Here is a 14181-nt window from a genome sequence, read left to right on the forward strand (position 1 = left end):
TGCTATCGACGTCCTGGCATCACAAATCGCGAGGATACGCCAGTTGGGGTGTGACTCCCCTATGCTCAAGATGTGTTACTCATCAAAAATATTCATACTGTTCATATTTCTTAAAATTTTTTATGTAGGTGAGTGAAAAAAAAATTCTCGTAAAAAATACAAATTGTTTTAATTTATGAAATCGTTCTTCAATAATTGTGTAAGTATAATAATGTGTAAAATTTATTTTAGTTTTATGCTCAGAAGATGAAGAACGATTAGTGCGTGATTTGTTTAGAGGATATAACAAGCTCATTCGACCGGTCCAAAATATGACGGAAAAAGTTCATGTTGAATTCGGACTTGCGTTCGTACAACTTATTAATGTGGTAAAGTAAAATTTATTTTATAATATTGTTCCATGTGAAATTTTATAGTTTATATTTTTTTAATTTTTGCATCCTGTGATTTCGTCCAATCCAACAAATTATTTTATTAATTAAGTCACGACTGATTCTGAACTAATCAACTAATTTTGCTTCTATTTCAATTTTCTCGAGATTAATTTTCAAAAAATAAAACGATCAAATTTGATTGACATTTATTGAGAACTACAGACATTATTATGATTACAAGCCTCATTATATCCTACAAGCTATACAAAAATTTTTGGAAAATTGCAGCACAAGAATAATAACAATATTTAAGTTTATAAAAAAGTCTATTCACAAAAACTATCAAGAAATACTCAACTTGAAGATTTGATCCTTATGGTGGAGTAAAGGTGTAAATGTTTCGTGTGTTCAGACACTAATGTTTGCCCTCATTCCACATTGTTATAGTTTATCTTAATTACTGGTTTTAACAGCGTAATGTAATGTACCATCTGCAGCTTCAATGCCTGTTAAGTCATTCGAAATAAGACGATTTAACTTATGTTCTCATGTATTAAGCTTTCTGTAGAGTTAGTTTTATCAACGGAACATTATCCTGATAAAAAATTATGTTCTCAGACATAAAATTTCCACTTTATTTACGAATCGATATTACAACGATTAAGAAACTTAAAATCACTTTAAAAGCGTTATTGTATGATATCTCTCTTATTTTTAATATTTGGAACAATGATATATCTTCTCTAAAGATATCACTGCAGATTTTAGTTGATTAAAAATATGTCAATTAAATTAGTATAAAAAAATAAAGCGTAGTTGACAATGTTCCATAAAATAATAACTTAACCAGCTCAATTTTCATTTCCCATGAATTGTTGATGGTTATTATTATTATTATTAGATTGTTTTTTTTTAAATCTAATTCCTAATATTAATTTTAGGCAATTTTGTTTTATTGACTAAAAGGCTATTGAATTTTTAAAAGTAACTGAACTTAATGACTAATCGCTAATTTCGAATTACTATGCAGTGCAAAGAGAACTTCTATTTTTCGTAAAAAACAATTAAATAAAATCTAAAGAATCTAAAATAATTTTTCTAATATTTCTAAGATTGCATTAATAAGAGATATTCCTTCAATAACATTTGGTAAATTTAAAAATTAATCGTAATATTTTTATTTATTATTATTTTACAGTAAGCAATAATTAAACGATGTTAAAAAAATTTTTTTATCGTTCATTTTTATTAAACAAGCATTAATAAGCCTAATTATGGTATGAATTTTTAAAATAATGGTTTCAGCGTAATTGCTTATTCTTATTATCATACAATTACGGCTGATGTAAAGATTTTTTATTAAGAGCATATATGTAAGTAGCTTTAATTAACTTAATTTCATCATAGTTTGCAGAGTTATAAAAATGCGAGATAAAGACTTGTTTAAAACTTTTTTATGCAATGTCTGTCTCTGTTACTGTTAACCATTAAAATTTTAATTGTAAATTCACACTAAAATTTCTAAATATAACAATAAGAATTTCAGTTCTAAATAAAGTAAAAAATGAAATTAAAGCTCATATTTGAGAGCATACGAAAAATATTTAACGAAACTCAACTATTTAAAAATTATTTCAAAAATTTGTTATTTTTTATCAACTTTCTCTCAAAAAACTTATTTAAAAAAATTTTAAGAAACTTAAAAAACAATTTTATATCACGATTAATGAAAATTTTTGATTCAGAATATGTGTGTGCATTTTCAAAATAATCTGTTGAAAATATGCGTTAAGTTAAGTACGTAAAAGTTTACTCGAAAAAAAATTTTTTTTTTTTAATTTAAGAAGACCTAATATGACCATTTTGAAAATTTGCTGAGATCTAATGAATTGAACTCAAATTACGTTAATCTAATTTGATTTATTTAGGTAAATTTCAATTCTAATTAAAATAGATCCACTCGGATCTTCATTGATCTACTAAGATTTATTTACATTTCATTCGAAATTACTTAGACAAAATTGATTTTGTGTAATTTAACTTTAATCTCAATTGATTTAATTTTTTATCTCCGTAGATATGAAACATATATTCCGAATATATTTGGTTTGAAAGATACTACAAGTATCTCTTGAATCAATTCGGCAACTTGATTCAGAAGTGGAAACATTTTTTAAAACTCTCATTATGAAAGCAAACATAATTTTAAGAATTTTGCTAATTTTAATAGTTAATTTTTCTGACCAAAAACTAGTAAAATTATAGTTTTAAAATAAAATTCTGAATTTTTATAAAATACAAGTCTAAATGTCACTTTTTACACTTATACCAGGAATTGTGAAAATTCTATTTTGAATCTTTAATTTTTCCAGTTTTTATCTCGAGAGATCTAATTATCATAATTTGCTCTACAAACTGTAATTATTCAAGAGTTTTTTTTTTCTGTGAACTATAATAATAATCTCTTTATTTGATATCGATTTTACTGATAATATTTGATACTATTAAAATTTATTACTAATTAGAATATTTTGATATATCCAATCATAACAGAATAGTACGCATTCGATTGCGCCGGTTGATTACAAAATCAATATCCACGACTGTTTTGTAGATTCTATCCAAAATATGAAAGAAAAACGTTCTAGTATTTTAGTTTATTAATATTTATGTGGTTTAACTCAATACAATTAGTTTTATGGTACTTTACCTCCTGAAACTTTGACAAATAGCATGTATAACTGAATAATTCATTATCTTTCATCGGAAACAATAGTTTGCTGTTGTGTCGCAGCTTCTTGTTACAGTCTGCATTGTTTATAAAACGAAAGTTTTAATTGCGTATTTAATTAAATTTTTAAGTAACCATTATTATCATTGTTAATTTTAGAATGAAAAAAGTCAAATAATGAAATCGAATGTATGGTTGAGATTAACATGGAATGATTATCAACTCCAATGGGATGAGGCTGATTATGGAGGCATTAATGTACTAAGACTACCTCCTGATAAAGTTTGGAAACCCGATATCGTACTATTCAACAAGTGAGAGTTTGTCTTGATAACTAATCGTTTTAAGTGTATAAAAAATTTTCAATTATTGACAACAACATAACTGGAACAACTTTGTATAACTAAATAATCGTAAAATGATGCATCAATGTTTTTCAAAATTTTTTTTGAACAATCACAAATTTATTTTTCTTGAAAGTCATTAAAAATAAAATCATTTTTTTTAAATATCAATTTTTATGAAAAAATTAAGAAATTTACATTGAAAACTTTTCTTTTTTTCAATTTTTTGTTTTTATACGTAAATTATAAAAAAGAAACTAGAAATCGTTGGAGACACTTGATTAATGATTTTCGGTTGACACAAAATTTTTCTTAACATTATTAGCTTTAAAACTAATTAAAAAATCTGTATTTAAATATTTTAATGATTAGTATCATAAATGAGCTGTAAAAATGATAAAATATTGTGAAAATATATACTTTTCGATGTCTTATTACATAAAAAAAAGTTGGACTCTACTTTTTAAACAGTTATCAAAATTATTTTAGAAGTAAAACTTCTTGGTTGACGGAAGTAAATATATTTTCGAGTAATATGAAAAATTCAATAAAAAATTAAATTTTACCATAGCAATAGTTATTATAGCAAAGTAATATATTTAATCGGGAAAAAAATTGTACACAGAAAAAAATTGATTTGAATCAAATGAAAAATTCTTGAACCAAGAAAATAATTTTTAAAAGTTTAATTTTCTTGAATCGAGACGAAAAATTCTTGAATGAAGTAAAATTTACTGAAACCAAGAAAAATCTCTTAGTTTAAGAATTTTTCTACTTAAATTAAGAAAATGAACTTCTTCCGAACTGCTTCAAAATTATTTACTTGATTCAAATAAATTTTTTTTCTGTGTAGAAACAATTACAGTGATAGCATTATAATTCAGGACCAGACTTTCAATAAGGTCACTTTGAAAATTTAATATTTTAAAATTTACGGTATCGTTATACATAACATATATTACACTGTAAAAATTCGGATATTTACTACTTTTATAAGCATTTTTACGATGCAATGTTTTTTCAATGTAATTTTTCCTACAATTTTTTTCCGTGTATATTTTGACAGATAAAACAAAATATTCATAATTTTTCTCTGTCTACAAATTACAAACAGGAAGTTTCTCTTTTATCGCCCGTGGCCTACATAAGCGCAAACTTTTTCATCACATGAATAATTAATCATGCGATTCAAATTATTTTCTTTAGATAGTAAATGCAAATTAAAAATTATATTCTACATACATTCAATTGATCATTAAATTCGGTTATTCTGTTGTCAAATATCTAATTATGGTATCTAAATATAAATTTTAAAAATCAATACAATTCTAATAATTATTCAAATTTTTGCAGCGCTGATGGTAATTATGAAGTTCGTTACAAAAGTAACGTATTAATTTATCCAACTGGAGAAGTGTTATGGGTACCACCAGCTATTTATCAAAGTTCTTGTACGATTGACGTAACATACTTCCCCTTCGATCAACAAACATGTGTTATGAAGTTCGGCTCTTGGACATTTAACGGAGATCAAGTTTCATTAGCACTTTACAATAACAAAAATTTTGTTGATTTATCGGATTATTGGAAAAGTGGTACATGGGATATTATAAATGTACCAGCGTATTTAAATGTTTACAAAGGAGATTTTCCAACAGAGACTGATATTACATTTTACATAATAATCCGTCGAAAAACATTGTTTTACACAGTTAATTTAATTTTACCAACAGTATTAATTTCATTTCTTTGTGTATTAGTATTTTATTTACCAGCTGAAGCTGGTGAAAAAGTTACCTTAGGTATTAGTATTTTACTGTCACTAGTTGTATTTCTCCTGTTAGTAAGCAAAATTTTACCACCAACTTCTCTTGTACTGCCACTAATTGCCAAATATTTATTGTTTACATTTATTATGAATACCGTTAGTATTCTTGTTACAGTAGTTATTATAAATTGGAACTTTCGAGGTCCTAGAACCCACAGAATGCCATCACTAATACGTAAGATTTTTTTGAAATATTTACCAGCAATATTGTTAATGCGACGACCAAAAAAAACACGATTAAGATGGATGATGGAGAGCCCAAATGTAACACTGCCAGCATCTATTTACACTGGAAGTCCAACAGAATACTTTCCGGGACCAATACCTAAATCTAAGGTAGAAATGATGGAATTGTCTGATCTCCATCATCCAAATTGCAAAATAAATCATAAGCCACATTATACAACGAGTACTTCAGGCATGACTGAAGGTGCTAACGAAGCTTCCGGAGATCGAAGAGGTTCTGAAAGTTCTAATTCGGTTCTACTTAGTCCAGAGGTAGCTAAAGCCACTGAAGCTGTTGATTTCATTGCTGAACATTTAAGAAATGAGGATCTTTACATACAAGTTAGTAACTTTACTTATTTTTTAATTACGAAAAATTTTCAGCAACTGCTGGGTATCGAATCCACGCTTAGCTGGTCATTTAGTTCAAATAGCAAGGGCTCTTACCACCCGACCTCAAAAACCAGCTAATTAATGAATTTATCTTGAAATTTATAATTGTTATGATAATTTTTACAGACACGAGAGGACTGGAAATATGTTGCAATGGTGATTGATCGCCTTCAGCTCTACCTATTCTTCATCGTAACAACAGTCGGAACAGTCGGCATTCTAATGGATGCTCCTCATATTTTTGAATACGTTGATCAAGATCGAATCATCGAAATGTATCACGGAAAGTAGTGATACAATACTATTTATATATTAACATTTAGTTAACTATTTCATACGAATATTTTTATCGCCATAAATAATTAATACGTTTTTCAAGTAATTTTTAATTAATAATAACGAAAATAGTATATCTAAGAATTTTATAGAACTAAAAAATCTTATACAAATAATAATCGAATAACCAATTATTACATAATGATACTTATATTTTTTTTTATTCTTCATTAATTATAATATAGGAATAAATAATTGATAATCTCATTACACTCAAAGGAATTTGTAAATATTGTTATTTATTATTTATTTATAAATATTTCAAATCGGAAGCAACTTTTATTTAATTACTGTAATTAATTATTATCAAGCAATATATAGTAAGTCTTTCGTGTATTAATATCTCAAAATGTAAAAACTTATAGTACAAATTTTACGACTGTAATTTTGCTATTTGCTACCTCATTTTTAAATAAGTAGTGTAAATAATTTAATTGATTTATCAATGCTGATTTTTTTATTTCTGTTAATTTATTTTTGAGTAATATCAAAAAATCTTATTTCGTATGTATATTTACTCAATTAAAATTGTGATAATTTTGTTAATATACATATTTTATGCGACATAGTTTTTATATCTGCGTTAATATGTAATTAATTTTTCATAGCCTGAAAAATGTTGTTTTTTATTGAATATTTTGCAATGAATAGGGTAGAATATAAGTATTTGTAATTGTTTTTATTAGTTAAACAAATTTTTGATACTTAGCATTTACCTCATCTATTATAATAATAGTAATAATTATAATAATTAAATTTGCATGTCAAATAATAATGATACTTATTCTTAATTGTAAAATTAGAGTGCTCATAAAATGTATCATACCTAAATGCGCTGATAAACTTGAGCGAAAAAAAAAATTAATTTATGATCTATTAATATCGATAAGTAATTATCTGCATCAGTGGCATAATTTTTGTAAAATTTGCGAAAATAATTATTATAAAATTGCTGATATCATGTAAACATGTTTTATAACTTTAATTACAATTATACGTATTATATTCGCAGCTTAATTTTAATATACATCATAGACCTTAAATTATATTATTATTATAATAAATACATACTTATCGTCGATCCTATAGCGAACAAATTATCGTTAAATTAATTCTAATATTTTTTTTTTTTTTTTAATTATCATCTCAATAAATTAATGTCTTCGACAACTGATGTTCTAAACTTCATTCAAATGTATTGAAATTATTTTACAATATTGTATTAGTAAACGTTATCAGAATAATACACATAATTGTTTCTCCTCTTGCAATTAATTGTATTTGTTATAAATTATAAATTATATCTTATAATCATTTAAATCGTGTTTACTTTTTCTTATTATTATTTAAGTTATCCATATTTTTCATCAGAAAAAAACAAGTACTTAACCGTTCCTGAATAATACTTATTGATCATTTTTATTTGCTTTTATATTTATTTATTGAAATGTTCATCTTCAATATACCTCCGAATAAAAGCATTTTACATAAATGTATATTTAATAATTTCAACGAACTCACAATTTGATAAAAGGAATATATACTTTTTATTTGTATAATTATTGTAGTGAATTTTTTTCATAGTTTTCAATATGTACATAAGTTTAAAACACCTTCACTAAATTTTTTAAAAATGAATGACGTTAAAAGAATTTTGATTATAAATCAGATCGAATTTAATAACTTCCTACTTTTGAAAATTAATTAATAATATTTATAAGATCAATAATATTAATAATGATTAATAATATCCTATGTCCACTTTCCTATGAACTTATTTAATATTTAATTAATAATTTTCCAAGCGAGAAGTTGAAAATATTTTTTCAAGTCAAAAACTAAAAATGAAAACGAAAAAACGCCACTCTGAAAATTTCACAGAATTTAAGATCAAAATTTCATCTAAAAAAAAAATATCAATCATCGAGAAATTTTCGGTTTGTTTTTATTAATAAAAAAAAAATCGTTGAAATTGGATTTGTATATAATTTTATTCAAAAAATACATCTAAAAATAAAAATTTTGAAGAAAACAAAAAGTCCCAATATTTGAAAATAAAAGAGGCTTTTTTTCTAAAAATAGGTAATTTATTTTAGTTAGATAAAAAATTTGAAAAAATTCTGAAAAACACCTTTAGTAAGGTATAAAACATAAAAAATTTCAGCGAAATCGAAAGGGGTCGATCTCACGTGAATGGCCTATATACTTTTTTTCGTTTAAAAAAATTATTCTTTAGATCTTTTTAGCTATTAATTATTAACAGATTTAAAACTTTTTATATATTAATATTCAAGAAAACTTACAATTAGTCTGAATATACTAAAATTTTATTAATTTTTCTAATTATTTTATAAATTATCTAATAAAAATAATTTTTAATAGATTGTAAATTTAACAATGCATATTTCAAAAATTCGAAAATTAGAGTGTAATTTTTGTGTTTTTACTTTTAAGGATTTAAATTAGTTATATTTACTTAGACACTGTGCAGCAGTAAAAACTAATTTTTACAATTTTTTCATCACATTAATTTGAGTTAATCTGTATCTTATTAAATAAATAAAGCTTTGAAGTATTTAAATTATTTAATTGAAACCCGCAAATTTTTCATTTCTACTACTTTTATTCTTACAAGAGAACAGATTACTTATTTGATTTTTTCGGCTTTAAAATATAAAAAAATAAAATTTTTTAAAAAGTTACATTAAATAATAAATTTGTAAAAATATCATCTATACGAAAACTAAAAACATGATTATCTACTTTACAAAAATTGATAATTTTTATAATAGTAGTCATAGATAAATTTCAGTGCACGGAAAAAGTAAACTGTAATGTTCACTCGGATTCCGGTTAGTTTTTATAGTTTCAAACAGTAAAGCGGACATCGGGGTGGCAAAAATGTAAATATTACAGAACTTAATGTAGAAAGTATAAAAGCCACAATTTATAATTTAATATCCAAAATAAGTAATTAGTAGTTGTCACTATAGTAAATAACGACTCTTTTATCTTTAAAAATTACAGTTTCAAACAGTAAAAATTGCCATTTCAATATATAGTCTATATTATGAAGAGAAGGGGAACTTAGATGAAAGAGAAGGGGGTCTCACTCTGGGAGAATTTAATATTTCAAACAGTAAAAATTATACTTTTAAAATATACATTTTACCAGTCTAAGCAAGTCAATAATTACAGTTTGATTTTTAGCGTTGCGTTTAAAATTTACCATTTTACTTTGTAAATATTGACGTTGCTTGTATTAGAAATTTACTAACTTTATTCTATACTTTTTACATATCATAATATCATTTTTTATCATAACATCATTTTTTAGGTACGAAATGATAAATATTAAAGTCTGAATTCTTAATTATTATACTTTAACATTTTAGACATTTACATGGCGAATATTACTGTTTGAAATAGTATTTTCTTCCATGTAAAGAGTAAATTGTAAGGTTTAAATTGTAAATATTACAATGTGAATAGTAGAATCATGATTTTACTGTTTGAAATGGTAATTTTTAGCAGTTGATCATTACTTATTATAAATCGACTGTTATTTATTACAGTTTACTTTTTCCGTGTGCCTTATTTATCGCTTGTTCCTGACATGAAAATTAATGTAGCATACATTGAATCATTTTAAAAATTTTATTACAAATGAATTATGGCAAAAAAAAATAAGAAAAAAATTTCACATCTAGAAATTCAAAAAATAAAAATGCAATTTTAAAAACAAATTTTTTTGTTAAATAAAATTAAAAAATTGTCAAGTGACAGCTTACTTGAATGTCATGTTCCTGACATCTAGGAGAAAACTCTTGAATTTTTCTGAGGTTAGCAAAACTTGTAAGCATATGTAAATAAACCTGTAATAAATACAGAGATCTATAATGTGTTGGTAAATACTTATTTATTGTAATTTTTATATGAAAAATTAATTGAATTCAAATGTGTTAAAAAAATTAACAATTTATTTAAACGCATAAATGGATTTTTTTCGACTAACAAGCCGTAGTTTAATGTACACATCGAATTTAAAATTTACTCAGTTTGTTCGACATCAAAATTCATCAGCACTGAAAAAACCGAGTTCAAAAGAGCCAGAAATAAAAATTAGCAGAGAAACCATTGCTAAATTAGAACGTCTGTCATTAGTAGATTTTGGAAACGAAGCAGGAATAAAAGGCTTGAAGCTGCTATTAAATTTGCTGAGCAATTAAGATCGTTGAAAATAGATGACTCAATTAAACCGATGTACTGTGTTTTGGAGAACGAAAATCTTCGATTGAGACACGACAAAGTTACAGACGGTAACTATCGAAAGAAAATATTGAAAAACGCAGTTCTTACTGAAGAAGAATACTTTGTAGCACCTCCAGGAAATATACCTCTAGAAAAATGACGATAGATAAAATATTAAAAAATTTAGGTAACTCTTTTCTTAATCTCGATAGAGGATTTGTGTTTGGTCCTCAAGGAAAATTATTACGACGTAATCTGGAAAATTTATGGTTCCAAAGTAATATTATTAAACCATTTTATAATGTTTTTTAATGTCAACTGACAAAGTTTCGGAAACACTTGAAAATCTTAAGACTCTTGGTATTGAAGAAAAACCTTTGGGAATTGCTATTATTGAGGAATCAAAAAACTTATGGAACACTGAAATTCTAAATGTTTACCCGAAGTTGAACTCACACAGAACTGGTAAAGTTACAATAATTACAAATGCAAATGAAGGTAAGGAGTTGTACCACAAAACACAGCGCGAACGTAAAATATGGTGGAGAAAATTATCTCGAGAACCATCAAGATTTAAATTCACAGACTCTAAAAAATTAAGTAAAAATAAAGATACTACTGAAATAACTGTTAATTTCGAATTTGGATCTATTGTTATTGAAACAATATCCCATCAACAAGACGTTAAAAAGTTAAATAATCAGGTAGGTCGAAGCTTTTATCAATTAATGATACTGAAGTTAGAAGATACTGACAATTTTTAGAAATTTTTTTATAAATATTTATCAATAACAAAATTTAAAAATTACAATAAATGTCATTTTTTTAATATTTTCTTAGTACTTATTTATTTTTAAATAAAATAAAAAAGTGATCAAGTATTTGCTGACTTCAGTACGATTATTAAATATGACAATAAAGTTAGCCGACATCTAAAAATTTTTAGAATTTTTTTATTGAAAAATTATTACAAAAAAATAAAAAAAAATTGCACGTGTAAAAACTTTAAAAACTGCAAGTGCAATTTTTTAAAAATATTTTTTATTTTAATTTAATTATTAAAAAAGAATCAAAAAATTTATAACGTCAGCTAACTTTAATGACTTTTATTAAGTATATATTTGATTAATATAAAGTTACTAATGGATGAAATTTATTATTTAGATTGAACTAAACTCAAATGTCCATATAATCGAGCACAAAACTTCGCTAGACTGGGGTTCCCTTGGGCTGATCTGTGATGCATATGATTCAGAGTCACCAGAAAAACCTAGTCAATTAAAACTTAATCTTAAATTATCTCCTTACAAAGTCGGTTTTCATTTACCATTCACATGCGAGGAGTCATCAGAAATGTCTGAGAAGAAAAGACGATTTATGTTGTATTTGAATAATTTGTTGAGATCAAAAGGTATTGAAACAATATTTACAACAAGTTTAAAAGGAATTACAAGTTTTCAAGTCCCTTTAATAATCACTGTTGATGATACAAGTCTTCAAAATGGTATCATTCAAGTATGGAACCAATTAACGACGTTAGCTGAATCAGTTCACATTACAGAGTTACCTAAATATGTTCTATCACATTGTAATTAGTTTATAATAAACGTTTAAAATTTAATTTTTAGCGTTTTTGTTTTTTTATTATTGATATCTTTGTAAGTAGTTATTATTCAATAAAAATTCTATTACAACAACTTAATAATAATACGAGCTCACAAAAACATTCATTGACGCGTTTGTTTACAATTCTTGGGTATGTTAATAGTACAATTTAATTAATATAATTAAGTTTACATTCAAATATATGGTGTATATACCCTCTAGAGGCAGTTACGATTCAAGCAAATTATTACAATTTATATATATATATATGTGTGTGTATGTATATATTTAAAAATTTTAATCGTAAAATTATAGCCTCGTTATTTACAAAAGAAAAACTGTATTTTTAATTTAATAAAAAATAAAGAGGAATAGAAGTAACTTTTGATATAAAAATTCATATGAAATAAATGAGAATGAGCGACAAATGTAAAAATAAATCAAATAATTTTGTTCTTAATAAATTTATTTCTCAAGTCTTTAAATTTTATACAAATAATTCAAATGACATGAGAAATAAAATAAATAATTTAATCAAAATGATAAACAAATTTATGTAAATAATTTTATTAATAATCTTTTTGTGCGTTCGCTCAAACATCTTTGATTGCTGGATCATATCCTCTTCTATTTTAGTATTTAGCTTAATTTAAAACGGCAATATCACGATTGTTTAATAATTATCGTGATATACCAAACACTGACTTATTGTCAATGTTTATTACTTTTAATTTTTATGATTTCTATATAAAAATCCAATTCACTCACTGAATAGCTAAGCAGGTAACTGTAATTTTTTTCCTTTGAGGACTTTGGTAATATAAAGATAGAAAAAGTCACAGTACAATACAGTTTGAACGACTCCAGCAATGATTGCAATGAGATCATAATGGCTTTCAGCATAATAACGATAAATCCAATTGAATATGTAAAGACCACGGTAAGAACCCAATGCAAATAGATAATGACTGGTAATACTTTCTGCTTCTCCAGTTTTCGATACTAAAAACAGCTGTGGCAAAATAGCTACAGATTCCAAGTAAATACTGAATGTCCAGAGAATTTCTAGAATTGTAAATTCATGGTTTATGAATACAGCAAGAATTATCGTTGGTAGAATCAAAATTCAATTCTAAAAATAAAAACAAGTCAATATTAATAATTTATATGTATGTATAATGGAATAAATTTGACAATTAAAAAACTTACCTGAACGAATCATGGTTATGGTCATATGTTGCCTTGAATTTTGCATACATAAGGAAGATCGTAGCATATGATGCACCAATAAAAATTACTTTCATAAACGTGTTGTACGCTGATATATATGTAGTCACTAAATCAAGATATCTTGTGGTGTAAACAATGGCAAAAAGTATTTGTGATTTGCCACTTATGCCTGAAAAAACAAAAAAACAATAATAATAATAAAGTTGTTATTAAAAAGCTTATCTCCACTATTATGACACTCTAAATGAAATCACTGACAGTTATTTAACAACTTAATTATTTCAAAGAATTTCAATAAAAAATATCGACTTTGGTGGTTATGCATAAAAGGTTGTGATGAAAATAGCCATAGAGATGATTTATAATAGATTGCAGTAAAATAACATACCGGCACAACTTCTTGTGTTCCATATTTTCAGGAGCAAAATAATAATAGCTAACAAATGGGACAAGTCACCGAGCAAACGAAATATATTCATCTCGGATATTTAATATTATTATTGATAACTATTATGGAGTTAATAAAAAAACAGTGGTGTGTAATTAAAGCCCGTAGCGATCAACGAAACCGACAGAACACACGACACACAAATATGACGTGTCACTACAAGCTCTATGCTAAACCAGCATTTGAGTCCGGTTTAGCCAACATAATACGTGGCACATGTTTTTGACTTAGACAATACATTTGTTATAACCTAAACTTATCCCTACACGTCTTTTATAATAAATTTGTTAATTTTTAATGCTCCATTTTTACTTTTTATTATTATGTTAAATAATTATCGTTTCTAATGTTTTTATTTTTTTAAATAATATTTATTAACATTGTATTTGTAAAAAACACTTATTTTATTTTTGCAA

General features: G+C 25.1%; 4 protein-coding genes across 5 annotated transcripts; 3 read left to right on the forward strand and 1 right to left on the reverse strand.

Annotated features, from left to right (window-relative positions):
* The first annotated feature begins 65 nt into the window (after window positions 1–65).
* LOC141526599 (acetylcholine receptor subunit beta-like 1) lies at window positions 66–7879 on the forward strand. 2 transcript variants are annotated; one of them, XM_074241637.1, is made up of 5 exons: window positions 66–128; window positions 232–368; window positions 3265–3419; window positions 4803–5844; window positions 6022–7879. In XM_074241637.1, the coding sequence occupies exons 1-5, from the start codon at window positions 71–73 to the stop codon at window positions 6184–6186; spliced, it is 1557 nt and encodes a 518-aa protein (XP_074097738.1). In that variant the 5' UTR covers window positions 66–70; the 3' UTR covers window positions 6187–7879. The 2 variants fall into 2 exon arrangements, with proteins under 2 accessions (XP_074097738.1, XP_074097739.1); XM_074241638.1 differs by lacking the exons at window positions 66–128; window positions 232–368 and adding an exon at window positions 2471–3180.
* A 2162-nt stretch (window positions 7880–10041) lies between these two features.
* On the forward strand, window positions 10042–10642 carry Gatc (glutamyl-tRNA(Gln) amidotransferase subunit C, mitochondrial). Its single transcript, XM_074241848.1, is given in 2 exon segments — window positions 10042–10431; window positions 10434–10642. Coding segments are annotated over 2 exon segments (414 nt in total). The 5' UTR covers window positions 10042–10226.
* Window positions 10639–12103, forward strand: Dnapol-gamma35 (DNA polymerase subunit gamma-2, mitochondrial). Its single transcript, XM_074241836.1, is given in 3 exon segments — window positions 10639–10791; window positions 10794–11186; window positions 11647–12103. Coding segments are annotated over 3 exon segments (978 nt in total). The 3' UTR covers window positions 12079–12103.
* A 543-nt stretch (window positions 12104–12646) lies between these two features.
* Kdelr (ER lumen protein-retaining receptor) lies at window positions 12647–14007 on the reverse strand. The gene is given in 3 exon segments (XM_074241851.1): window positions 12647–13219; window positions 13293–13486; window positions 13706–14007. Coding segments are annotated over 3 exon segments (642 nt in total). The 5' UTR covers window positions 13797–14007; the 3' UTR covers window positions 12647–12862.
* Between the last annotated feature and the right edge of the window lie 174 nt (window positions 14008–14181).

This window comes from Cotesia typhae, unplaced genomic scaffold, assembly GCF_013202065.1.
Source record: "Cotesia typhae breed Kobodo isofemale line unplaced genomic scaffold, CoteBio_Ctyphae contig_36, whole genome shotgun sequence".
NCBI lineage: Eukaryota > Metazoa > Arthropoda > Insecta > Hymenoptera > Braconidae > Cotesia > Cotesia typhae.